Here is a 27,679-nt window from a genome sequence, read left to right as displayed (position 1 = left end):
GTTTAACACACTTTAAGGTCTGCATAGAAAAACAGTCTCATGCTTGAGGCAGACTGGGGTCAAATCAGGCTGTAAAATTGCAAACTTTTGCATCTTCAGGCATTCATTTCCTTCCTCAAGTGCTTTCTGATGGTCCTCGTTGTAAGACATTTGCTGTGTCCATCTCGAGCCCACTGCTTTAACGTTTTTTTATCTGCCACAGTTGTCATGTTCCAAAAGATGTTTATGTATTTAATTAAGACTAATAACTTTGCTAACACTACTTCTGAGTGTCAGAAGCAGATCATTTATCCATTACTTTAGCTGTGCAGTATAGTTGAGCTGTTTTACTTTAACAGTTTTTGTTTTATTTCATCTGTGTTGCTTTTATAACTATGTTTATTCAGTGCTTTCTATCAGTCCCAGTAAGTTACAGTTTGTTCCATTCCATTAGCTGCTTTATTCACGTACATGTAGTGTTCAGGCGTTACAGCTGTGTAAATCAAACTGTAATTTGTATTTTCTTTCAGGACCTCGGATGTACTCTGTGACATTTGTCTTCGTTCCTCGCCTGTCGTCCTGTCTGAATTTTTCCATTGACCTGTCCTCGTATTCACTGTGTTTCCAGGTGGATTTGGGATTCCTCCGATTCGTCACAGCCATCGGGACGCAGGGAGCGATCTCAAAAGAGACCAAGAAGCCCTACTATGTCCGCTCGTACAAAGTGGACCTGAGCTCCACCGGAGAGGACTGGGTCACCGTGAAGGAGGGCTCAAAGCAGAAGGTACTGATGACTCATTGATTCTGCAACAGCGCATAGCCATCTAACATTGATGAGCAATGAGGGACTCTGTATTCTAATCAATGGGGACAGAAGTGTGGGTGGCTGAATCAATGTTTTCCAAGGCTGACAGCATTTGGCAGCATCCCTGTCCCGAGGTCCCGCTTTCCTCATCAAAACCAGAATCCGTTTCTTCAGATAAACACGAGTCTGCTGAATTAATCGCTTCCAGAGTTTGACGTGGTTCGAGTACACATGGAAGCAGCAAACAGATCAATCCAGTGGGCTAAATTTGGCCCAAAACGTCTCACGTGGAGCAGCGTCATTATGCCATTATAGGTCAAACCAGATTCCACTTATGTAAACCTCAGCATGAATTTATTGCAGGAAATTGACAGTCAGCTGATCATCACACGTGTAATGCAGCTATTCATGCAGTATTTCATGCAGTTTGAATAATAGCATAGATTTGGGCCAGAGGAACATAATGTGGGCTACTGTTGGACACAAAATACCCTGAAAACCTCTGTGATAAAAAGTCTTTGTGACCACTTGCTGCTACAAACAACGCTGCGGCTGAGGCTTTTATGTGCCTTCACGCAGTGTTTAGACACACTGTAGTCATGAGCAACCTCAGTACAGAAAGTCATGTCAAACACGTTTAGCACAGTATCAGCAGTAGAAATAAAAGGAGCTACTGCTGATAATGACATTGGAGTAGCAGGAGTGATCGCAGTAGTAGCAGCAGCAAATATGGTTTTCTTGGAATTAAATATGTGACATTGCAGGATAAATATATGATTTAACTTATGTTGGTGTTTATCGGGACCCTAGGAAAGACAGAAAGTAGTAGTAGTGGTGATAATATGTGAAGTAGCAGCAGTACCAGCGCTCATTTCAGTCGTAGTCGAGGTAGTTGTGGAGGCAAAAGCAGTAGAAGCAGTGGCTCACGAGGTATTTGCTGTATCAGCAGTAGTAACAGTAGTAGAATGAGTAGTAGTAGCACAGTCGCATTGGCGGTGGTGGTAAAACTGGTATAGCAGCAGTAGTAGCAATTGTTTCAGGAGCAATAGTAGTAGTAACAGTAGTGGCACTAGCAGTAAAAGCAGTAGTAGTAAAAGCAATTATATTATTGCATTAGTGGTGGGGTAGTAGTGACAATGTTAGCAGTAGCAGTGGTAATAGAAATAATAATATTAGTAGTCATAGTGGCAGTTGTAGTAATTGTATAACAGTAGCAGCAGTTTCAGTGGCAGTAGCTGATAGTATCAGTAGAAGTAACAAAGTACCAGAAGTAATTATATGTATTTTTTTCTTCTTCTGTATTTTCCCCTTCTTCAGATCTTCCAGGGGAACCACAACCCGACAGACGAGGTTCACGCCTTCCTCCCCAAGCAGACTCTGGCTCGCTACATCCGCATCCGGCCCATATCCTGGGAGCAAGGCATCTGCATGCGCTTCGAGATCTACGGCTGCAGAACATCAGGTAGCGTCCACAAACCCACACGTGCTGCGGCACATCCTGCTTTTGTATTTCATTCATTAATTCCTTCATTAACTTTCCTTGTCGCCACAGGATCGTTAATTTAGTTTAATGCAGTCTAAATGTATGCAGTGTGGGCTCACACCCACACTCATTTGATTTCTCTCTTTTCGTTTTCTAATTTACTGCTAAACACCGCAGAGGGACAGAACTTGCCAGCTCATTTTTTCCCATAATTATCGTATCTGCACACAAAGCACACGCACATGATACATGCTCTCGCTGTTCAGAAAATTCTGCTTTTGGCTCAGTTTTTGGTCAACAGAGACAATTATCAAGGCCAGGTTTCACCATTCTCCATTAAAAATGCATATTCTTTTGTGGCATTTTAATTTCTTTTCTTTATCCTCTTAAACTTTTTGTAACGATAATTGAACTTTTGCACTAAACCTACTTTGTTAAACTTCTGACTTTACTTATAAGTATAAAATCAACTTTCTTAACGATTTTATAGAATTTAAAAACGAAAGATCTTCTTTTACAGACATGAGCTTAAACCTGGGATGCATTTTTCCAAACACTAAATGTGTCATAAGGGAACAAACAAAGTATGTTAACTCCTCATGTGAATAGACGTGAACTCTGGAGGAAATGAGTGACACAGTGAAGGTTTTACCTGCCTCTGGCGCTGGACGACGGTCGTTTTCGGACCATAAACTCTCCGTTTAGTAACATTTTCTCACTTTTGCACGTCGTGAATCAAACTAACATCTTTTTGGCTGCCGGATGAGAATCTCCTGCTGCTCTCTGTTGATTTAAAATGATCACCGCTTCCAAAGCGAGCGCAAACTCCCACAGAAGGACACCGTTATTCATTACAGAAGAGCAGAGGAAAATCATCCTGCCTCATTACTCATCCTCTAACATTATATAAACCTTAGTCCTTGATGCGCTACAAGCAACTCTCAGTAGGAGGGCTCCATAAAGTAGATATTAGGCTCTTACTCATAGGAGAACAGGCCGTGGAGCGCTAGACAGGTGATTCAGGAGATATAATGACACAGCTGGGAAACTGTGTGTGTGTGTGTGTGTGTGTGTGCAAGTACTGAACAGAACCCGCAACCTTAAACTTAGTCCTTATTTTGAGTTAATTTTAATCCAGTTTCTGTATTTAATCATAAACCAAACTCCTAATCCAAAACATGCAATTTAATGAAGTGATAAAATACACGAACAACAAGCTCACTTTTGGCCGTTTAGCCAATTTTTCTATCCCTGGGAGGACGTTTGGTACTCAGGAAGTGCAGAAACACCAGAACACACACAGAGTCCTGGCAGGGGGGGTTCCATAAAGAACACTCTGTAGCTGTAAATTCACATTATGGAGGAATTTAGATCCTCAGGAGCTGTTGTTAAGCACCAGATACAACATTTATCAAATAGGAATATCACACTGAGAGCACGGCTGCTTGAGCCCGGATATTAGATCCAGCTCGTTGTGGATAATGGATTCAGCTTGGCTCACGGTGACCAGACCATTGTGTCCGCACATTTCAGAGTTTCATTAAGTTTTCTTATTCCGAGAAAACTAAACGCAGAGCTTAAGTCTTTCAATTATCAGGCAGTGATCTCTTTTCCTAATACTTGAGCAACATTGGAGAAAGCAGACTGGTCTGGTTGTTCAACAGATTGTCTGATAGCCTGAAGGCCTCGTGTAGCCTCCCCTTCAACAGGCGAGTCTGTCGGTGTCATGAGACAAGACTTTGAACCTCCAACACTTGCCAAGGACTCTGCTACCAGCTGCCTCTTGGCTTCTGACAACATGTACTCATGCAATGCTCAGACAGACATGCAAAAAATTGCATATTCCACATTGTAGTAGTATAGCTGGCATTCACGCTAAAAATAGCCTGCATTAAAATAACCCAAATGACTGAGTGTATGTGAAGGCTTTACTATTGGTACAGAAGATAAAATATGAGGTTTTCCTTCTCTTTTTCCCATCAAAGTTCTCAATTTTCATATTTGAATCAAGGCTCTAAGAATAGAGGCTGTCGCATGTTGCACAGATAGTAAAGCCCTTTTTTTATTTTAGGGCACATCCTGGCTCTGCTTTCACCACAACACATCGTGGTCCAGCAAGGCGCTGCTCTGCCCAATCAAATCCATGCAAGCACACATTCCTGGTAGATGAGTTTATAGCATTAACAGTGTATTTCTGTTGTCCGTGACAACTTTCCAGAGTCGTAAAGTCCCTCCTCGGAATATTCTAAACCGCTGCGCAGTGTTTTGGCATTTCATAATCCTTCAAACTGATGGATCTGCTACTCAAACTGGACTTGCTGGGTCATATTTCACCGTCTCGCTGGTACCTGAAGCAACGCAGCCCTTTGAATTCTGTTTAACTGGCTGTTTTCGCTCGGAACACCCACGAAGAAGGCTGCATATTTTGACGCAGTGCTGTCGTTGGTCTGAGCACGGCCTTTCTAACAGTAGTCGCAGTAGGAGAATAATATAAAACCCGTGAATGCATAAGCAGAGCCACGTCTGCTGTCTGTGGCTGCGTTCATCGTGGCATATCGAGTAGCCACACCAGTGTTTGTAGTTCTATTTAAGGTAATGACAGCAGAGCTACAAGTAAAAACACGAGTTGTCAACAATAAAGTCATTCACTCAAAGCAATGCCACATGAAATCAGTCCTCATGCACGCTTATATGCACAAAAAGCTGCATTATTCCATGTTCAATTCAAACAGACTCGCCCTGCAGATGATAAATGAGTCTTTGGTGTTTTTACTCTTTAGTTTGAACGCTGCAGCGGCGCCCACAGGGCATAGACTCAAACCACTGACTAAAGCAGTGACGAGATAAAGATGACAGTAGCCTTTCTTATCGAACTGTACGCCTTTCAGAAGTTCCTTATCCACCGCCGGGTCCCTCTTCCTCTCTCTGCGCAGACTACCCGTGTTCAGGGATGCTGGGGATGGTGTCGGGCCAGATCTCGGACGCTCAGATCAGCGCCTCGTCGTACACCGACCGGGGCTGGGTGGCTGAAAACGCCCGCTTGTTGACGGGGAGATCGGGCTGGACCGGGCAGCAAACCAAGCAGCCCTTCAGAAACGAGTGGCTTCAGGTGGGTTTAATCCTGAGCTGGCAAAGAGGACTGATAGGGAGGTATCTGGTCTGAGGGATCACCTGGGATCAAGCAAGATGCTGAATCCCTTCATAACTTGTATTTTTTATGGTGTGTTGGGGTTTTTGTTTCATTACCACTGTTTGTCTGTTAAGTCAAACCTCTCTCGTCCTCCCCGCCAGGTGGATCTGGGCCAGGACAAGATGGTGAGCGGCGTGGTGATCCAGGGGGGGAAACACCGCGACAGGAACGTCTTTATGAAGAGGTTTAAGGTGGGCCACAGCCTGGACGGCGAGGACTGGACCATCGTCAAGGAGGACAACACCACCAAGCCCAAGGTTGGTCCGACGGGTGCATACTGAGCTCGACTCAAGTCACTTTACTGAACTGAGATGGTTCCACTGTTTCACGCCCCCGCCGTCCTCTTTCTCACGCTGTGTCCATGCTCTCGGCCTCGTTTGGTTCAGTATGGTGATGCGGGCCATCACAGATTAAGAGAGGAAATTATACAGGAGACAGATAAAAGGTTGTTGACGTGAAATAAACCTCCTCTTCCTGTCATGTGTAATTCCTGGAGGCCATCAGACAGACGCTCGACTGGCCGCAACGCCGCTCCTGGAATGAAATGTTTAGCGCCCAAATTATAGGCTGCTATTCATACGAGCTCTGACTGGGCTGTTTGTTGGATGCTTTTCTTTTTTTTTTCTGATGCACTCAACAAAAGCTTTCCCCAAGACAAGATGACGCTTTCAATGAGGTTGTTAGCAAATGATATGACATGTAGGGCACAACAAATGTAAGGTTCAGGAAGTGTGAGGAAGAGTAGGATTACTCTTTATCACCTCACTGTCTGATTGATTTGTTGTTTGGCTCATTCACTCAGGCTTTGTATGCAACATATCTGAGGTCCCACACAGTCTCATTAACCTCTGCACTGGAAGTTAAACTCGTTGATAGCCAGGTGTGGGTGTTAAAATCATTTGATTTGTGGTAATAATTCGTTCATTCATTACCTTCCTGTATAAAACCATGCCTGAATAACACCCCCAGAAAGTCTGGAATTAACTGAATTAATTGCATTTACTCACCAAAATCTGTCTAACAGCCATAATCCAGAAGAAAGAATGGAGGAGCTGATAAAAACATTAATTTGTTTATCTGACTCGCCCTCTGTTATTACTGTGTATTTACAGCAATTATGCTTTAACAGCACCGGGAGTGATTTGCCAGATTTACATATTTCTGCTTTTTTGTTCTAATTTTATGCACAATAACCCTTTTTGACTTCATTCTGCTCCTGCACTCCTGAAACAAAGCCTACACTCATGTTAATAACTGTGAATATACGACAGTTGTTTTAGCCATTAATGCCACTTTTCAAACTGATAAATTTTGTTCTTTTTAGCTTAATAACCCTTCATCTGAGACCATTTTCTCTACCTTCGTATCTAAAAATGAGCACGCGTGTCGCAGACGTGGTTTGAATAAACAGAAGAAGACTTGTGCTATGAATAGCAATGTCACAGATTACCACCAGAAATATTTAAAACATATTAGTTGCCACCAGTCTCGGTCTCACTCTCTAACCCTTCTTGGGGATTTGACTGACTTTGATTCTGATCCTCAAGAGGAAATTCATGTCACTGCTTTCAGGACCCCGCTTCCTCTCCTCGGCCGGTCCTGTTGGTGCGACATCCTCCTCTATGTGTTCCAGATGGCAGGGCGGAGGACGAGGTTAGGCATCAGACTCCTGCTGATTTACTGCAGACGGAGATCTAGATGCTCCTCTGTCCCTTCACCCTGCCTCTCTGCTCTGTTTCCTGTGTCTTTTTATAAAACCTCTTCAAAGACGAGGCAGGAAGGCTCAGCGAGGCCCCGGCTGGCACATGCATTTCTACACGTCTTAGCTCACACACACACACACACACACACACTCTACATACTGTATGTGCTCATGCATAAACATGAGCACATTCTCTATATAGAGTGGGAGACTGGCCTGCTGGTTATCCTAAGCATATAAACACCAATGCTGGAAAAGGGACACTTGTGCTTTATATAACAAGTGAACATGTATTACACAGCTTGTGGAGAAAAACACTGCTGGCTGCATTTAGAATTAGAGCAAATTGTGATAGTTACATGTCTCAGATCAACTCAAGCTGATATATCCAGGTTCAAATCAGAACTGAACTTTATTAAATTTTATTTCTATTATTGATTTTCTTACTTAGCCTGCAGAAGAAGTGAATTAACTGAAAAATAACAGAATGCTGCGTACTTAAATTTATTGTGATTTAAAATGAATCTGGTGTCAGCGCACTGCCATCCCACACAGAAGCAGAAACGAAGAAGCAACGCATGGCTGAATTAAATTAAATCATTAAAAATGTGTGGAAGTAGCACTTTTTACAGGTCGAGAAGGTTCCAGGAAAGAGCTTTATAACTTGGCATTAACTTTAGGGAAATTTCCTCAAAAGAAAAGCTCCATTTAAACCAAAGTAAATCTAAATTTCAGGTTAGTTTGATCACAGATGGTCGTATGTGACTCACAGCTGGAGCTCCTCCACAGCTCTGATCAGAATGAAACTCTCCCAGAAGATTAATAACTGCATCAGAAACATCTGGTTTCTAATGCAGTTATTAATCTAACTGCATTAGAAACATCTGGTTTCCAATGCAGAGAAATCGAAGGAGCAAGCTTGTGTACACACAAATGACGCAGACAATAACTACGACTCCCAAGGTGCATTTCAGCAGGAAACATCCAATCGCTGAGCTTAAAATTCTGTGGTGTGCACCATCAAGAGAATAAAAAAATGGTATGAAGTTAACTAATTCAAAAGAGCATTAAAAAACAATCCATGCACACGGCAGTTCAGCACAGTACACACACACCAATGAATAATGCAACAACAAAACAAGTGTATTTGTCGTAGTGTTAGCATGTAGCATTGACCCGGGAGACGTCATCATTGTTTGTGCACTACCTATGTGGCTTTTTAATGTGAACATGGTGATGATGTGGTACTTTTCTCATCTAATGTCAGGTTAATTGCTAAAGAATTAGCATTCTGCGTAGGTGTTAGCATGCACCAAAGCACTCAGGCAAAGAGAACAACCTCTTTTGACTTCAAATCTTGGCGTATTCTTTAAAATCCTGCCTTTCGCGCACAGCCGAGCTACACCCGAACACCGCACTGCAGTGATAAATCATGCAGAAGGAAACCTCAGCAGTTCAGACAGGCAGGAGCGCTTTTGGTGTTTGGTGTCCCACCACTTGGCTCCCAGTGTGACGGAAACCATTTTCATGTGTGCTGCTTCCATGTCGGACATATGAAAGGATGGCCTCTGGTTCTGATTTCCTGGCTTTTGCATTTGTTTCCTCTTTTCGTTTTGTTCCAGCTTCTTATCAAACCGGCCGACTCTTGATCAGAAGCAGACTTACATCAGAACAGTAAATGTTATTGTTTGTTTTATGTCTGCGCGGCGGCGTGGACAAGATTTACACTGCAATGAGTGCTGCAGAGTTTCAACATTAGCAAGAAAGAGCAGTCAGATTTCTCTGTGATCTGCCAGTTTATCATTTACCTGAAGACACGGTCTGATCTATCCTGAAAAAGAAAAAAAGATTTTCGACAGTTCCTGGAAACTACAGTAATTTCGTCACCTCAGAATTCCTTATTTTCAATTAAATATAGCCCGAAATTACACTGTAGAGCTTAACTGATCTGTAAACACTGCTTTCTGATACTCTCAGCTGTATAAAATCAACACAAAGGACTATTTGCAGCTAGAAATTGCACCAAGTTGCATCAGAGTTTGCCAGCTTCAGTTTACAGCCTCTCATTAACATAAAACAAACCCAAATCCACTTAATTCAATGTCAAACCCTTTGTTCGAAATTTGGAACTCATCTTCGCTTCTTTAGCTGGCTTTTTCCACCACGAGGCCCTGAACGCGTCTCTCTGTCTTCTGCCTCAGATATTCATCGGGAATCTGAACCACGACACCCCAGAGCTGAGGTCAGTGGGTCCCCTCCTGACCCGCTTCGTCAGGATCTACCCAGAGAGAGCCACCAACGAGGGGCTGGGCCTCCGGCTGGAGCTGCTGGGCTGCGAACTGGACGGTGAGTGTCTGCGTCCGCTTAACACACCTTGAAATTTAATGAAAATGGCATCTTTTTTCCATGTTTTTTAATAATTAATCTCACATTATGCTGCAACAGTAGCGTAACAGTAATATCAGGTACCACGGATGCTTCAGACTGCCACTCCGACGTTGATTTTGGGCTTCCATCTGCAACATTTCTCGCCACCAACAACACTCGACATGGATTTGAAAACTACGAATTTGCTCATGCTCTCGTCTGTACGAACGGCCGAAATCATCCAAACACAAACTTTATTGTTTTCCATGTAAGCATGAACACCAATGGTGTCGATGTACACGTCATCATCAAAGCACATTCACGCTCTTATCTAATCTAATCTAAAAAGCTCACCCTTAACTTGTTCTGTGTGGAGTTTCCATTGTGTGCGATAATGCGATGCTACATGGACAGTGTGCATCTCCCACACGGCTCATGTGACCAATAGAGGAGGTTCAAACTTTTTTTAGACTGTACTTTTTCTTCTTTCGGTGTAGATGCCAAAATTTTAGGAAAACACTAAAAAAAATTAGTGCAGAGGCAAAAATATTCCACATGCAAACAGCACTTACCGATGCATTAGCATGAATGTGTTCTCTGCCTCAGTCAGCCAAGCAATCAGTCATTAAACAGTAAACTGCTTACACTTCAGGCTGCTTATCTGCACTTTAATGAGAGAGTAAGAGAGAGTGAGGAGAGCGAGCACATGAAAGGCTGACGCTGCCATGGCAGGCTACTATCTCTGCTGCTGCAGCGGTCAGAGCTGGATGCTGGGTGTGTGTGTGTGTGTGTGTTTAAGAGAGAGAGGGGAGGACTCGACCTCCCACAGTAGGTGAAGGAGGAACAGATGAAGGGAGGCTCTCTGGAGTATCTGGTTGCCCTGTAGGGAGAACGATAAGGATCAGCCAAAGCAGGAGAGACTGCAGAGGAGACGATGAGAGGTGTGTGTGCGTGCGTGTGTGCGTGTGTGTGTGTGTGTGTGCGTGCGTGTGTGTGTGTGTGTGTGATAGAAAGAGAGAGAGATTAAGAGCATGAGAGACAAGAGGATGAGAATGATGCAAGGAGTAATGGAGGCAGATACAGGTGATCTCAGGAGGTCCCGGACCCATTAATTAACTCGTAAGATGTTTTAAAAGGTGAGAAGCAGCGCAGAGATGCAACAGATAGACAGATGTGCTGATGTGCTGCACAGCTGCTGGCATGGATGTAATATCTTTAGATTTATGAGTATATGTCAACATGCTCCTTCACTAAAGTCCAGTAAAACCAAGCCAGTCCATACACAAAGTGAAAGAGCTCAGTTATCCAACAAAACCATGAAACACACTCCTTAAACACTCCTTCTGTCATTAAACGAACAAACTGGAATAAAAAAATGGACATATAAAAGACGCAGCTGCGTTCAGAGGTATTTTCAGAATAGACCCTCACAAACTGGGTTAAGGTGAGGGTAAGAGTTGTGTGTGTGCGTGCGTGTGTGTGTGTGTGTGGAGGGAGGATGAAAGGAGTGAGAGCAAAAGAAAAAGGAGAGGAAAAAAGAAACAGAGTGTGGTATTTGAAGCAGCATGTCTGTATCTGTCCCAGATGAACAGAGTTCCACTTCAGAAGAAGAGAACAAAGACGACACACACACACACACACACACACGCTGTCACAGGAGACATACACATGGGTACATACGCACACGCATGTACACACTAAAATGCATGCAAACCACATGTGTACCCTGGAATAGGCACACAGATGCATCTATATCCAATCCCTACTTTCATCTTTGACTCTACCTCTTTATTTCCTACCCCCTACCCGAACCAGAGTTTGCATCCCCACACCCCGCTTTTATTGGTGCAGTTGGTGAGAGGCAGGGGTAGATGATGGTAGTGCGGCCCTTGGTAGTTACATGTGGCATCTAGGCCTGTGGCCTGTGGTAGCATTGTAGCAGCTAACAATAGCTAGTATGATAGTATCTTAGCAGTTAGTGTTGGCAGCTAGCAGTTAACATTAACAGTATAGGTGAATCTAGCTGTATTGTCTTCTTCTGTTCTTCTTAGCAGTTAGCGGTTAGCATTTAGCATTAGCATTAGCTAAATGGTAGCATCAGTACTGTATTGTCTTCTTCTGTTCTTCTTAGCAGTTAGCGGTTAGCATTTAGCATTAGCATTAGCTAAATGGTATCATCTGTACTGTATTGTCTTCTTCTGTTCCTCTTAGCAGTTAGCGGTTGGCATTAGCATTAGCTAAATAGTAGCATCGGTACTGGCCACTACCTGAAGCATCTCCCTGGGTCAGTTGAACGTGGCAGTGCTGTTTGGATTGTGTAGGAGCAGTGTGAACTGGCACTAGGGGGGGGTGACTCTGGGACGCCGGAGTTCACCGCCTAGCCTCCTGGGGGTGTCGTTGGACTAAGTAGGCGAAACACCGTTGAAGGGAGGTTTCCACCTGATGACCCCCAGAGACGTGTTAGGAATCACTGCTCTTTGGCATGTATAGAGGCAGATTAGGGCTCCAAGGTTCTTCACTGAGAATGAATCCTCTTTTTGAGCACAAGTATTGTGTTTAAATTAACTACATATATATATATATATATATATAGAGAGAGAGAGAGAGAGAGACACTTTAAAATACACACAGGCCTCCACACATCTTCTCATGTGCTCAAACATACACATTAGCAATCATGTCCAATTATCCAAATCATAGCTTCCTCATACCTTGATGCTCACTGTGGCAGCTCATCTCTTCGTTAATGCCCGTAATGACAAAACTTTGATCTCAAGAGCTCTTAACAGCTAAACGGGCTGATTTCATTGAGAAATCCAAATGCACAGCAGTTGATATGAAATGCCTCTCTAATGTAGGTGCTGGATGTGAAATGACTTCGCTAGCAGCTCATTTGGATTTATTGAAGAACTCCCTCTCAAAAAGTGTTTCTGTTGTGGGAATAAGTCTCTTCCTGTTTCCACAAAAACATCAAGACGCCGACTGAATCTCACAAAAGCGCAAGAGAAACTAACAAGCTCGCGACATGCCTGCGGATCAGTCTCAGCAGTTAAATCAGGTGTTTTTTCGTTCTCAGCGCTTGTGCCGCTTCCAGCTTTGACTTAAATCGTCTACTTACATGCATGCTGTTGTGAGAGCAAACCTCCGTCCCACTCAAACACGTTTCCTTACAAAGTTTAATTACATGCACACCATCTGTGATTTTTACATAGCCTACATATGCTAATTCAAGTTCAATTTGCTTCATTTCCATAAAAACACATCACCAGACATCAACTGTATGGTAGAATTTAACAAGATACAAGACTTTCTGTCATTATTACTTCGGTCCTTGATGGGAAACAGGCGTGCCGACTCTCGAATCTTCAGAAAATTGGAGACACTTGAGTTTTGCAGGGGTTTCAGGGAGGGTGTCTGGTATTCAACCGAACATCTCATGCATAAATAATGCAAAGCCAAAGGTCTTATTAAGCTTCAGATGCCATTACAATGCAAAAATGCTGTTGAAATTTGGCTAAATTTAACTTTGTTTTTGCACTCATCGTGCTGTGGTGATACATGATGCCCCATTCCCTTTAACATCAGCGCTGCTTTCATGCCCTCGCTCACCTTTCTTCCAGTTTGGTCAACAGTTGCATTGGAGCTCTGCCTTTTGGCAAATCTTTAGTATCTTTGAGGAATTACTTCCTGGTTTCAAGATTTGAAGGTCATGTATGTGCTGTATTTTGGCCTGTTTGGACCAAAAAGCCTCAGGAAAGAAAGGCCCTTCTGCACATTCCTGGTTGTATTTCCACCACATCTTTGGAGCTCTGAAGATAGTTAAACTGATGCTGCAACACGTCCTCATACCCAAACCACTGGAAGCTTAATCACCAAGAAGGTGTGTGTGACTGTTGGAGAGGACAGCAGCAGCGTCGTCATGTGGTTAACGTAACGTTTCCTTACGTTTAGACACCGCAACTGCTTGGTTAACTTTAGAAAAAGGCCTAGAAATGCTGCAGTTTCAGTTTGTTTGACCCATAAATCCCCATCGCCTTCCTCCGTACGCAGACTTTCTTGCTCTTTTTTAAACATCACCTGACTTCCTCCTTTGCTGATGTCACAGTTACTGTGAACTCAAACAAACAAACGTAAATATGGGTCAGGAAGGTCAAGTAGAGTCGACCTGTCCAGTCGTTTTTCTGGCGAGGACGGGCAGGATGATGTCTTAAAAAGCGACAGCTGTTGTTGAGACGTGTGTGTGCGTGTGTTTGTTTTTGTTCGTTTGCTTGTTTTGCAAAAAGCAGCAACACGTCGTCGGCTGAAAACCTGTCTCCAGAGTAGCAGTGATTCACTCAGCCGCTTGTTGCTATCAAATAAATCAGGAAATAAAATCCTCCTTTTGCTTGTTATTGTTTGCATTCGCATCACAACTTAAAAACCTGTGAAGATCAGGCTGATTAGACCGACAACAGATGAAACAGCGACGGGTTTGGGACGGTTTCCCTCCGATGAGCGGCACCGAGCCGTCACACTGAAAACAAAACAGCGATGAGCGGCCGCGTTGCTTCTTCTTGTTATTTTTCGGCTGTGGCTCGTTTTTTGTTTCCAAAAGTTTCATCAAGTTCCTCTTTTTTGTCTTCGCTCAGACAGACTCTGCCCTTACAGCTCTCAGACCGTCAGAAAGCAGTACTCCCTCAGCTGGGGCTATTTCGGGGGCGCCAACTAATCTTAGACCCTGGTTCCTCCTGTGGGAACGGGAGTAAAGTTCCTGAGCTTTTAAAAAGGTTCTCGGGTTTCTGGAAAAGTTCTCGCCGAGGAAAAGGGCATCGGTTATATTCATGTGCAATAAATCTCACAGATGCAGAGAAGTGCAGACTGTGAGCCTGTAGATGAACCGACACGCTGCCGACCTCTGGATGTTTGTCTTTTATCTCTGATTCTTTATCCATCTCCCTATTCAGACATCACAACTACAGCTCCTCCCACCACACCCGTCGCCTCCACACTCCCCATGACCACGTTTGGAGCGACCACCACCGCGCCGATCACCGTCCCCGGCACGACCCCGGCGGCAGACTGCGAGGAAGGACAGCAGGACTGCGGCGGCGAGACCGAGGCCCCCGATGACGACGACACAGCGACAGGTACTTTTACTGCACTATACTGTGTTACTGCGTTACTATAAACACTTTCTTGATTGTGACAGAAAGGGAACTCACTGGACTGAGAGCATGAAAAATTCTGCCTCATCTTCCTCTCTGTCTGTCTGCGTTTTGACTGAATCGCACATGTTTCTGTTTGTCTTTGTTCTTTGCTCGACTTAAAGATGCCACATAAAGCTAAAGCGCACCGTCCACATTTTAAATTCTCCTTTTTCCGTCCCTTTTACTGTCGTGCACAATCAGACTCATCATCCCTGTTTCGATGAGAGCAAAGATTTTGAAAGAGATTCACATCCGACGATAAAAACTGCATCCTTTCTGTTTGTAACATCTCCTGAATTGCACCGCGACTCGACATGAAAGCTTTGTATTGATTTCTCGTAAACTGAGGTGTGTTGAGTGTGTGTTGGCATCTGTGTGGGTGGGACCAAAGCACCTGACCTTTGACCCCACTCTGACTGTCCCATCTGTCTCTAGCAGGAAGCACCACAGTGGTCAACCCCATCATGGACTTCATACCAGGTGAGGCTGTTCACCACAATCTGCCTCCATGTTTACTCTCTGCTCTCATCTTTCATCTATTCCTCTCTTCTTCTCTTCTGATCTCGGCTTCTGTCTCGCTTTTTTCTCCTCTTTTTGCTTTCTCTACTCAACACCCTGCCTTTACCCGTCTTTTCTCTGAATCATTTTATGGGCAAATGTACAAATAAATGTGCCAGTTCAGGGTTGCCAGATCAGTGCATTAAGGGCATTTTTACAGCTATAGTTTGTTTGCTTTGGTCTGAATCAGATGATGACAGTGCACTCACTGGCAGTGTTGGGAGTGACGTATTACAAAGTAAAGCGTACTGTTGGTTTGGAGACAGTGATTGTGTCTAATATAAATATAAACTAAAGTAGTGGGGGTTGTCAAATATAATTATTTAACTACTGCAGCAAAGCTCTTGAAACAGGTACGTCCAGCACTGACAGGCTTCTTCTACCGAATCCTACTGTCCAGTAGGAGCATTAGTCATTGCTGCCCTCCGGTGGTCAGGAGTATTAATAACTCATCTCACTGCAGTGCTAATGGGTACAATGATAGATCAAATCTGACAGTTGTTGAAGCACAGATTTACAGCAACACAAAAGTGTCTTTCTCTAGCAAGTAATGACTTTTATATGGCGCTCTTAGTTATTCAGTTAATTTTGAATGAAGTAAATAGCAACTGTAATTAATAACAAATTTACAGTTATTTGCACAACACTGCTCATTGGTCAGATGTGTCCGAGGCAGGAACAAGAACATAAACACAGGAAGACGGTCTGGCTAAATACAACGTGCTGCTTTGCATTCGTCCAGGTTCGACCTCGTTTCATTCTCCGACTTGTTGCCAGCAGCTGTAAAATTAGCTTATCTGCATCCTGCTGTGCAAAGCACACCTGGCTGTGGAGCCGTTTAACTTATACTTGCAGAGTACACCTAGTAGAGGTCAGATAGAGGTTGAATCGTGTTCCCACCACATTCATTTGGGACTGGACCAGGACCCTTGACAGGAGGTGGTCTCGCTTGTTTGGCCCGCACCAGGATTCCATTGACAGCTTTCACACCAGCCCAAACGAACCCCACCAACCGTGCAAACACACCAGGGCTAGTTTTAACTAAGCCAAACAGATTATGTGTGAAAACACCCTAATTCAGTCAGTGGTCCCATCGCTCAGTGTCAGCAGCGCTACTGACCGCAGCCACGAAGAACAATGAAAGCGACTTCATGAGAGTAAATGGCTTTTCCATCGCCCCAGTTCACAAATGAGGCTTTAGCATAGCACTGCTCAGCCATGACACGGCTGGACTGCAGCGAAAACTGCTGATAAATGTGCTCTGAAATGCATCTGCTTTGTTTTTCATGATGCTTTTTCATCGGCCCCAGCAGTAAATCCAACTGAATTGAATTGAAGGGGAAGACCGAAAAGAGAGAATCACCAGAGAAGAGATAGAGACATGTTGAGAGAAAGACAGAAGCCAAACAAGGCCGGCATGAAAAGGGCTGGAAAAAACGTGATTCAGATGTGAAGAGGAAGAAAAAAATGCACAAAACAAGCCTCTTGTTCTTGTAGTTGACCCCTTAAAACAAAGCACCTGTGAATCCTTTTCACAGGTTATGTGTGCATGAGTTCAACTAAAGTTCCTTCCTTCTCAGATCGCTTAATTTCAAGGATTTTTTAAGCCCTAAAGAGGTGAAGATCCAAGTGTATTGCAGAAACACATTCTTCTGTATTATTTCTTTAATGATCTTCAACCTAAAGTTTGAGAGCTGCTACGTTATAGTAAAGAAACAAGGAGAAACCGGCTGCACTGAACGGGAGACATGGTGGGAAAACATTAGACGCAAAAAATATTGCTTGACATTTCTGACCAATCACAGGTTTGTGAGCCTGCACACACACACACACACACATTTGCAGCGCTGTGTTTTTGTTGGCGAGCTTCACTCGCTGCACGAACTTCTCAGCACTGTGTCACAGTTTATCATCCCTTGTGAATACACCAAATTCAATTCATTTGTAAGTAAACTGCCGGCCGAATCAGGAGAGGGATGGATCTGCAGAAAGGGTGAAAAATAGTAGCAGTGACAGAGAGACAAAGACTTCTAGAGGAAGGGAGGGAGAGCCGGCAAGAGGGATGAATAGAGACAGAAAGAAGGAGCGTGAGATGGATGAAGAGGTAGAAGAGAAAGGGAGAGTGAAGGTACAAAGAGAGGAGGTATAGCGAGAGCCGGAGAGAGAGCGGAAAGGCCTCTTGGGTCTCAATTAGCCGAATCGAAGCATCGCGTGAAGACAGCTCGGGGTTGGAGGAGGGTTACCAGCTCCACAATCGTCCCTGCATCCTATTAGCCTCTCAGAAACAACGTGCCCAGTGTTCAGAGACCTCTGCATTTACTTGGATGCTGCGGTGAACCGCTGCCGCCAGTCGACTGCCAGCACAGGCAGAAAGGAGGGAGGGAAATGTAGTTTTTTTTTTCTGTTTGGGGTTTTTTCGAGGGGCCACATCCGCATGTCGGTGGCGCCACGCCTTTCTCTGTGGAAGGTCCCTCCATTCGCCTCCCTCTCGGTGTCCTGATCCCAAACATATGTACATGCTGGCGCTGTTTTCCATCAGCGGTGACGTCTTAGTTCCTGTTCCACTGAGGCTGGGGAGGAAAGTGCCCTGCAGCGCTTTACCAAATATACAATTACAACTGCCTCTGTCTTTCTCAACCAAGCCTTTCGTTTGGTTCGATGTGTTTTCCACAAGCTCCACGATCTAGACTGTGTGTACAATACAGCAGAAACAGCTTTCTGGTCTAGATGTTTCACGACCTGCAGTTTCTTCTTCAGGCTTCCCCGTTTAAACTGAGGCCAATTTAGCGGGCAGACACCGAACATGATGACGAACCTTCTCGCAGCTGGCCAGTCGCTGCAGTAAGTAGGTGTGATGGTCAGATCGTCTGCATTGGAAGAACTCGTCCGCCAGATTCATCGCCAACCGCTGGTCATTATCCGTTCATTGTTACAGCGTTTTTGTGCTAATTGCATTAAAAAAAATTAGCAGTGTAGGTGAAAGGGAAGCCAGTGAGGGATCGTGTTCTTGCGGCTGCACTGGCTGCGTCAAAGAAGAAGTGGAAACACGTCAAGAAAAACAAGTGCTGAGATGATCAGCTGATCAGCGAGTCAGTCAACAGAGCGACAGATAAATGGGGCCAAACATTCAGATTCATGTCTCATTATCCCTCTGGATCTCTAGCTGTTGTTTGGATAATATAAGCAACTCTCAGAGCTCTTCATATTCTGTATAATAGTGCATCTGTTGCTTGACTTACAGCGTTGATCCTTATCCTCCTGATAGTTCAGCTCATGTAATGCAGGTTAACAGAAAACCTCCTCTGTCTGCACACTCACCTGCAGCGGCTCCTTCCTCTCTCTTTGCAGCCTACGTGTGGTTCGCCTGCAACTTCGACTTCTCGTCGTTCTGCGGCTGGACCAGAGAGACCGGGACGGGGGCTGAGTGGCTCATCCAGCCCAACGGGGCTCCCGTCGTCCACCGAGGACCCACCCTCGACCACACAGGTGGGTGATGCGCGTTCGGGTTTTTTTTTTTCAGCACTCGACAGATGGGACGAGCACTCTGTGGCTCTTCATGTTACTGTGCAGCTGTTGAAAGCCCGTCTGAACATCTTTGGCCAGAAGATGGAATATTTTCAACCACTGTACGCTTTAAATAACACGCTGCAGTCTGTGCTGCTGTGAGCTCACAGCAGAGCGGCTGTTTTAAGCAGGGAGGAGGTGTAATAAGGAATTCCCGCTGGACAAATAACCTTATTCCTGCAGAGTGCTGAACATGGAAAACGATCACAAAGTCGTGGCGCTGTGCTCAGCCTGATCACACCAAACATGGAGGTAGATAATTTTATAATGATGAGAGCTTCTCCAGGCGTGAACCCTGATGTCACGCAGGTGACATTCATTCAGGCCGGGCTGGTTATCAGTGTGAGTAAAGAGGAAAAAGGGTCAGAATCGTTTTGACATGAGCACGTTTTACAGGAAACACTGAGGTAAGATTAAGATCAAGGACATCCTCTGATAATAATTAAGACATCCCCTCCGAAAATAGCGTTTTTATCGGAAGTTTTCCTGAACTTTCAAACCAGAGGTCAGACTGTTGTTTGGGTGGTTCCTTTCAACAGCTTTTAGCAGCAGAGTTTTGTGTGTTTTTATCTGTCATGGCAATCAGTGTCAACAACACTGTCTTGGCATAGACAACTATAACTTGATTTTTTTTCTTTGTTTATCAATGAAAACCTCATTGCAGTGTCTTGGTTAAGATGGCAGCAATAACAGAGTTACAGACAAGACACAGCATATGACAGAAAATATGCAAGAAAAGCTGAATTAAATGCAAATGCAATCATTAAAAGCTGAATAAAATGTCTAATATAATTGTAAAAATGACCTAAATGAGTCTTTAAAACACAGAAGAGCTGTTTAAAAAATACAAATGAACAAAAACTCCAAAACAATAACTTAAATCGCCCCGAAACATCAGCTGCACGGCAGAGAAATGCAAAGAAGCGAACCCAGCTGAGAGCTGTGAGCACGCTGTGGAACCAGCACTGAGTAGAACAGAGCTGAACCTGCAGATTAACACTCTGAACATGAACGGACGGCCTTGAGGAACTTGACTTTTTAAAGAAAGCAGCGCTCAGATTGATCAGCGTGCCTCAGCTCTGCGGCCTTCCCTCCATTCAGACCTCCTGTGATGGATGTTTCGTGCGGAGACAGCAGCAGCAGCAGCTCCTGAAATGAATGGTTTCACCTTGATTTCTTGACTAAACCAGATCACGAGTAAAAAATGAGCCCGCTGTCATGTCAAGTCATCCTCTCCTGAAGCATGCAGATACTTTTTAATCGGAGTTTTCACCAAGAACAATGTAAAGTCCTTGAATTTTGTGTCTTTGGGAGGATGTGAAGCTTGATCCTGAACAATTCCAATGATTTTATGAAGTGTTTACTTTATGAAAAGACGACGACACACCTGCAGCAGAACAGTCACAACAGAGCTATGAGTCATATTAACGTCTGTTTTCATTCAGCATTTACAGAAAACAGTGTTACTGCCTGCATTTTCAAAATCTTTAAGGTCTAGATCGAGAATTTAAAGGAGTCAACATATCTGCATCAGTGCGTGTCCACTGTCAGGACCCCCTCAGCAACACACTGCTTACCTTGTCTTTTGCTGCCCCCTGCAGGCGGGCCTGGGAACTTCATCTACATGCAGCTGAGTGACACAGACGCGCCGAGTAAAACCAGCGAGGAAGATGAGGAGGAGGAGAAGGTGGCGAGGTTGGCCAGCCTGCCCATCACCGCACCGGACGCCGACCTGTGCATGTCCTTCTGGTATCACATGTTCGGTGAACACGCGGGGGCGCTTCACATCAAGCAGAGGAAGGAGGCGGAGGGGGGGCACATCCTGTGGACGGTCAGCGGTCACCAGGGCAGCCGCTGGAGGGAGGGACGAGTTTTACTGCCACACTCCAGCATCTCATATCAGGTCATTTAAGAGTCCTTTAATTTCATTTTTTCCTTTTTATAGGATAAAACTGGTAATTCGTAGCTTTCTATGAGACATCAATGTTGTTTTTAGGTCTCTGGTCAGTTTTTGTCTCAAATCATGTTAACATGCTGCCATCTAACCTGAAACTGGCATAAACTACATCTGTAAAGCCTCCACCTTAAAGAGAGACGGCAAAACCAGGAAGACTCATAAAAACTGCACCAGTTTCCTCCCAGAGTCGAAAAACAAGTCAGTCAGAACTGCAAAACTCAAACTGTGATAGACTTTTTTTGGGATGTTCTGGCGTAATGCATGCTGGGAGAGCTTTGCTTGTAACCCCTGAGAAATGACGTGTGTTGTATCCGCAGGTGGTCGTCGAGGGCGTCGCAGACAGACGCAGTGCAGGTCACATAGCTGTGGACAACATCCAGATCATGGATGGCCTGCAGGCCGAGGACTGCAAGGGTGTGTGTCGTATTGTTATGCCTTTGTTAGTGCATCAGATTTATACTTGAATCCAGTCGCTGTGCTTTCATCTGATGGAGCCTGTTGTTGCTTTTCCCTCCAGATCCGGAAGCTCCGACGTCTCCACCAACTGAGATCCTCATCCTACGTACGTATAGCGCTGACTGACAGGGTGAAGTTACACTAACCTGAATGGGAGAGCTGCTATTGGTCCTGAGCTGTGGTGTGTGCCGCGGATGACGATGAAAAACATTAAACTGAAAATAAGAGTAGACGGATCACATGTTTCTTTTCCTTATGGAAAATCTTCTCTCCTCCACAGAAGTTAAAAAAAAAAACGTTTCCTTGCAAAATCTGAGTCACGCACAACTGATGTTTTTTCTTATCTTAAAGGACAAAACCAGTCGATTTCCATAATTTAGAAAATTCATTTTTTCTGCTTAATCTTACTGTTTTAGCACAGGTTTGGCATTGATTTCCTAATTTCACGGCTCATTTAAACTTCCACAGACTGATGAGGTAGACAGTCCGTGCTCTTTGGTGGTGCATTCACAGAAGATCCGAGATTTAAGCCTCTGCTTCCAAAAACATTCGCAAGTTATAATGTGGAGGAAATCGAACCCAGAAGACAAACAATTAAGGTTACAGATGTTGTGAAAGGAGAAAGTTTGGTCACTTCTGGAGAAGGCTGCTTTATACTTTATGATCCAGAACATGCAAAACCACCAGTTTGGTCCTTACAGCCTGTAATCACGAGTCATTTGAATGCAACATAACTGGTGTCCCTCTCCCTCCCCCTGCAGCGATGGACTCCCTCTCACAGGAGAACAGCGAGCTCGGCGGCCCCGGCAACATGCTGAAGACCCTGGACCCCATCCTCATCACCATCATCGCCATGTCCGCGCTGGGCGTCTTCCTCGGCGCCATCTGTGGCGTCGTCCTGTACTGCGCCTGCTCGCAGGGCAGCATGACGGACAGGAACTTATCTGCTCTGGAAAACTATAACTTTGAGCTGGTGGACGGCGTGAAGCTAAAGAAGGACAAGATGAACGGACAGACTAACTATTCAGAGGCGTGAGGGGGAAAGAGTGACGGAGCCGCGATCGCTCCGCATGGACACGAGATGCAGCCAATCAAGTGGGGGGAACACAGGGCTGAAGCCACCAATGGGACGGCAGGGTGGGCTGAAAGTGAGCCAATGTAATTTTTTTTCTCAGGAGTGGCAGTGGAAGGGACTGACCTGTAGGGGGCACTGTGTATAAAGAATCTGTACAGCAAAAAAAGAAGAAAACTAAGGATTCTATTTGTTTTTTGGCGTGCTTTGTTGATTTCATGTAATCACATGCTGGTGTTGAGACCAATTCAGATGAAAGTATCGTTTGTGTACTTTTATGGGAAGATAAGATTTTTTTTTTTCTTTCTCGTTTTCCTTTTTCAGAAGTCATAGTTTCACAGAATGAGCGAAGTGTGTGAAATACACTATTCTGATATCTGGCTCTTTAGCTGGCCATATTTCCCTGTGTGTGTGTGTGTGTGTGTGTGTGTGTGTGTGTGTGTATGTAGATGTGTCACATTCATATACATCTGCAAGGTGTGTATGTGTCTCGCTGTAGGTGTGTATGTGTGTGTTACACTCGTGTTTATTTGTATACATGAAGTGCAAGCATCTTTCTGTCTTTGTGTGTGTGTGTGTGTGTGTGTGTGTGCGTGTGTGTGCGTGTGTGTGTGAAGGCGGGTACCATTGTGACCTGTGTCTAGTTCCAACAGTGCCTTTTTTTTTCGCCTCCAGTTTTTCTGTTGCCTTGTTTTCTGCTGGTTGTTTTCCTCATCGGCTGGCGTCCCGTCCAGGGTTCCTACACAAACGTGTGGAAAAGTCCAGAAAATTAATTTAGTGCTTTTCCAGGTTATAAAGCTACGAGTTTTCAGCGCCGTAGTGTGCTGACAAACATCAGGTGTGTCGGTGTAGAGCTGAGGAGCTTCCTGCCTCCATGACAGTCGTGCTGACAGTGATTAAAATAAAAGTCCAAGTTAAGCAGGTAGCATTTAGGTTTTGGAAAGCTTTGGAAAGTTATGGAATTTCAGAATGGAAAACGTGTAGGAGCCCTGAATGCCTCGTTTTCATGGCACATGACACATCCAACATATTGTACATAGGTTTTAATATATTTGAGCGCCCTTTTCTAGAGGAAGAAGACACCAGTGCCGCAGTATCCTTTCTATGTTGGGATCAAACTCCAAAAATTCTGAAAATGTACAGAAAACATTCGTAACCTGCGTTTCTTTTCACGCGTGTGATCTGGCTGCATTTTGTCCTTGTTTGGTTTCCCTTTGCGCTCCGGGAACAGGAAGCTGTTCACAACGATGGAAACGCTTTTGAGATTATGGAGAAATGACTCGGAAACGCCTCGTGAGCAGTGATGCTTTTGTACAGGGTAAATCGGACAACCTCAGCCCCGCCGAGGTGAAGACGGCACGTCAGCGATGGATCATCAGGACTGAAATGTTTTCTGTTACTGCTAACAGCCACCGTGTCTCACTGGCTCACGAAATGACTGTGAAACCTTGAAGCAGACGTGTGTCCAGCAGCCCAGCAGAGAGTCCAGCAGCATCTTCTGTTATCCTCTGGATGCTGACTGCCTTGATTAAAAAAAACAAGAAATAATGTTTGCCGTGACAATGCTGGACTCCATCAGTGTGTTGACTATCAGAGAGAAACGTTTGAAGGACCTTTAATGGAGCAAAGTGATGTTTGACTAATCGCAGCTGCTCATACCGTCCGATTCTCCCCTCACGCGTCCTTCTACCTTCAGCTGGAGTGGCCTGGAAATAACACAGAATTAAGTCACGTTTCCACACAGCGTGGAAGCTAATGAGAGCAGAAATGCCTCGTGAAACCACAGGGCTCATTAGTGTCTGGAAATTGGATTTTAAAAAAGATCATTTGCTTTTGTTCGTCCGTTTTTCTTTGTTTTTGTTTTCTGTGGGACTCTGCAGCAGCTCCATCTGTTTTTTTTACCCCTGTTTTACTCACCGCTCTCTATTCGCAGGAGCATTTTCTTCGTTTCCTGTAATCCAGAGTGATCGGCGGCCTCTTAACAACTTTAGAGTCTTAGATGAGAGTCAGCTTTAACAGATTGGTTCCTTTTTTAAGAAATCTGGGTATTTTTAAGTGAAAATTGGTTAAAACTGTAAAGGAAAAGCCTTATATAAATACTGTACTAATAATACCGCTTTGTTGTGTTTTAGCTTTTGTAGCTAAATGTGTTGTGATACTGGTCACTTGTTCATAGCACTGTATAGGCGGGAGGGTTGAGTCTTGAAAGCCAGAAAATTTCACCGGTCTCTAACTCATCGGTATCAACGGAGCAACCTTGTCAACCTCCAGCAGGTGTTTTGTGTCCACTCTGTGAATTTCCTTTTACGCTGGACAAAGCGATTGCAGATTTAAAAGCCATGAAGCAGCTATGATCATTTGACATATTGGGAGAACAGCGTTTGTTCCTGTTGCACTGTGGGAGGTCAATCTGCCCATCTTTAATGTAGCACTACGTGGCATCACGCGAGCTCAGAATGTGAAGTGGGACCGTAATATGGCGTCAGTTATTTAAGATGAGGCTTCAGAGACATTATGTTGTACTTCCTCAATCAGTTTAGATCGAATCATTGTCTGGTTTTAGCAAGGACTGGGAGAACGTGTCGTCTCTGTGTCCTCAGCAAAACATCAGCCTCGTATGTTTCCAGCAAAAGCACCAGACAGGAATTATCTGTACGAAAATTGGATTTGAGTCTGGCCGAATGTGTTTCTAATGTTTCAGGCAGACACAAATGAAGCTCCTTCCCCTTTAAACAAGAAAGGATGCTGCAGCACTCGATGTGAAAACAAATGTTGCACTGATATATTTAAAAAGAAATCCGTGTTTATGATGTTGATTTATGAAAAGAGAGAAAGAGGGAGGGAGAGGACAGTGTTATTGTTGCTTCTTTTTAACACAGTTTCAGATGACAATGTTATAATTCTGAAAAGTACAATTTACAGAGATGTTTTTCATTCTCGAAAAAGCTTATAGGCGTCTCTTTGAAACGTAACAGTTTTATTTACTTGGTATAATATCACCTTGTGTTTATGTCACTGATGTTCGTGCCATTGTTTTGTTTTGTTTTTTTTTTCTTTGTATGGCAAGAAAAAAAGTTTTATTTCCAATACTGCTTCTGTAATTTTTGCTGTCTCAGATCCAGAACAGAACAAGAAAGGAATTAAGGAAGTAAAAAAAAAATGGAAAAGCAGTGAGGCCTTAAGTGACTAAAAGTATTGTTTGTACTTTGACTTTCTGGTCAGCGCCCAGACTCATCCGTCTCTGTTGTCTCAGACTCTGATCATTGACTATTACATTCCAAAGAATTGGATCAAATAAATGTTTTAAGTAAAAGCTGCTCCACCGTTTCTTTCTGTGTGAGAGGGTCACTTCACCCCAAGTACAAACCGAATGCTGATATTTAGCAGGAGTTTACGTGCCGGACTATTTCTTGGGTCGGTGACTTCCTGGAGTCTTGTCGTTGCTGTTGCCAGGCAACCAGTACTGACAAATGAGATGTTGCTTGCTAACTCTCAGCAAGACGGGTAAAATTTTCCAAAATGCCAAACTATTCATTTACATTTGAAGTGGCATGGCCATATTTATCATTACACTAGTGATGAATTACAGTTTAAGCTGCAGTAGGTGGTTTATTTTTGGGGTCGTTGGGCAAAAATGCCATGATGAACCTTTCAGCATGCTGTAATTCAAGTGGTCTAAGAGAAAAGTAGACTTCTGCACCTCCTCTTGGCTCTGTTTTCAGGCTTCAGAACATCCAGCACGTGACTGGAGACTTGCGTCGATCACAGGTCATTTGAGAAAAAGAGCCTTCCTGTTATCTGTTCTACAAATGCAGATGTGCATGCACGTCCCTTCAGAGCGGCTGCCTTTAAACCCCGGGTTGGAATTATAAAGTGTGGGACTTGGACGCAGCTAAGGAGGAAGAGAAACTGTTCCTCTTACATGCAACAAAAGTAAACCTCAGAAACAGTCTTAAAGGTGGACTAGCATTCACATAATGTATTTATTACTGTAAGCATCACTGTCTGCATGCTATATCATGCTTTGACCACAGGGTGGCAGCACTGCCTCTTGAAACAATTTTGTATAACAGCAGCTGGTGTTCTGGACACAAACTAAATGCATTATTGCTCATTAACATGTCTGCCTCTGCTCAGGGAACATGTTTTATGAGCGACATGAAACAGCAACACTCAGCTCAGTCTGATCTCATGTGAACTTCAGTCTTGTGGCTTCGGTTTCGATGAGGTTTCCTCACCAAATTGGTGCCACTTCACCACTTTCCCACAGCCTGCTGGTGTCAGTGTCTATGGTTGTGTTCATGCACTGTCTCATTTTTGTGTTGCAAAGAGTTTAAGCGCAGTCACCCGCAGACTGCAGCAGTGGCACGTTGGGTAATACAACAGTCCTGAAGCAGACGTGTTTCTTCATCAGTGGCACCAGATTAAAAGTTGTAGTTTATGAAGAAATACTTGAGGTAAGCACAGCTGTTGTAACTTGAGCTGCTGATCATTTAGAACATAAAATATGTGACACAAAGTAATGCAAGCTCAGTGTAATGCCAAGATTGTAAATGTACATTAAACGTAATGAACAGCATGCAAGTATGTTCCAGCTCTGCTGCACAGCCAGCAGGGCTGAATATATCAGGCCTTATTCTCAAGATATTATGTTTCAGCTTTGACAAACACTAATTAATAAATCCTCTGGCATCAAAGCTGGATAATCAACCTGCCACTATTCACTGTCTGTCACTTGGGTTGTGCTAATTTGATTAGTTGTAAATGCTTTTGGGCACACTAAGTGAAATGATGTGGTCCTTACGGTGCTTCCTGCACAGTATGGTCTGCTTGTCTTGCTGAGGGTCTCTGTGCTAAAACTGACATGGTTCATATTCTTGAACACATTTGTACTCACTAAGATTAACTGGTGGAAGCTACAGCTCATTTCTGTTTCTCAGCGGATTTATCTGCTCGGATTGGATGTGGACCTACGAGCACTAGAGCCACCATACTGTGTTGACTCCCAGCAAACACTGCCTGGAGGGATCATCAGAGGTATGTGGCAGGATGGTTGTGCAGTGATGTAAAGATGTGTAATGGACACGGTCACGGTCACTTCATGAGTCATTTTGCCAGCTGGCAGCATCAGCTGCTACTCATCATACATTTAGTTATTTCACATTTAGTTAAATTTATTTAGCTCTAATGTTTAATTTGATAGGAGTTATGACAAAGGAGATACATCGACAACAGCACAGTTTCTTGAATATATTTATGAATTTCATTTTGTTTCTGAGATGTTTTAATGTTGGTGAAGCAGCCAGCTCATTAAAATGTAGTTTTCCTGTTTAATTTTCCTGCAGCAGCTCTGCAGTTCT

General features: G+C 44.0%; 1 protein-coding gene across 4 annotated transcripts in view; it reads left to right on the top strand.

Moving 5' to 3' along the window:
• Positions 1 to 25,559, top strand: part of LOC121614694 (neuropilin-1a-like) — a 77,955-nt gene extending 52,396 nt beyond the window's left edge. For 3 of the 4 annotated variants that reach the window (XM_041948698.1, XM_041948696.1, XM_041948700.1), the window contains 12 exons: positions 608 to 763; positions 2,102 to 2,246; positions 5,201 to 5,376; positions 5,559 to 5,714; positions 9,361 to 9,505; positions 14,470 to 14,652; positions 15,148 to 15,192; positions 18,619 to 18,756; positions 20,436 to 20,737; positions 21,109 to 21,205; positions 21,309 to 21,353; positions 22,009 to 25,559. In XM_041948698.1, coding sequence (XP_041804632.1) covers positions 608 to 763; positions 2,102 to 2,246; positions 5,201 to 5,376; positions 5,559 to 5,714; positions 9,361 to 9,505; positions 14,470 to 14,652; positions 15,148 to 15,192; positions 18,619 to 18,756; positions 20,436 to 20,737; positions 21,109 to 21,205; positions 21,309 to 21,353; positions 22,009 to 22,283 — 1,863 coding nt within the window. In that variant the 3' untranslated portion in view covers positions 22,284 to 25,559. The remainder of the gene's footprint in view (positions 1 to 607; positions 764 to 2,101; positions 2,247 to 5,200; positions 5,377 to 5,558; positions 5,715 to 9,360; positions 9,506 to 14,469; positions 14,653 to 15,147; positions 15,193 to 18,618; positions 18,757 to 20,435; positions 20,738 to 21,108; positions 21,206 to 21,308; positions 21,354 to 22,008) is intronic. The other variant, XM_041948699.1, reaches the window with a different exon arrangement.
• Positions 25,560 to 27,679: the final 2,120 nt, after the last annotated feature.

Source organism: Chelmon rostratus, chromosome 12 (genome assembly GCF_017976325.1).
Source record: "Chelmon rostratus isolate fCheRos1 chromosome 12, fCheRos1.pri, whole genome shotgun sequence".
Taxonomy (NCBI): Eukaryota; Metazoa; Chordata; class Actinopteri; order Chaetodontiformes; family Chaetodontidae; genus Chelmon; species Chelmon rostratus.
The sequence above is the reverse complement of the archived record's forward strand: the minus strand, read 5'-3'. Positions and strand labels throughout refer to the sequence as shown.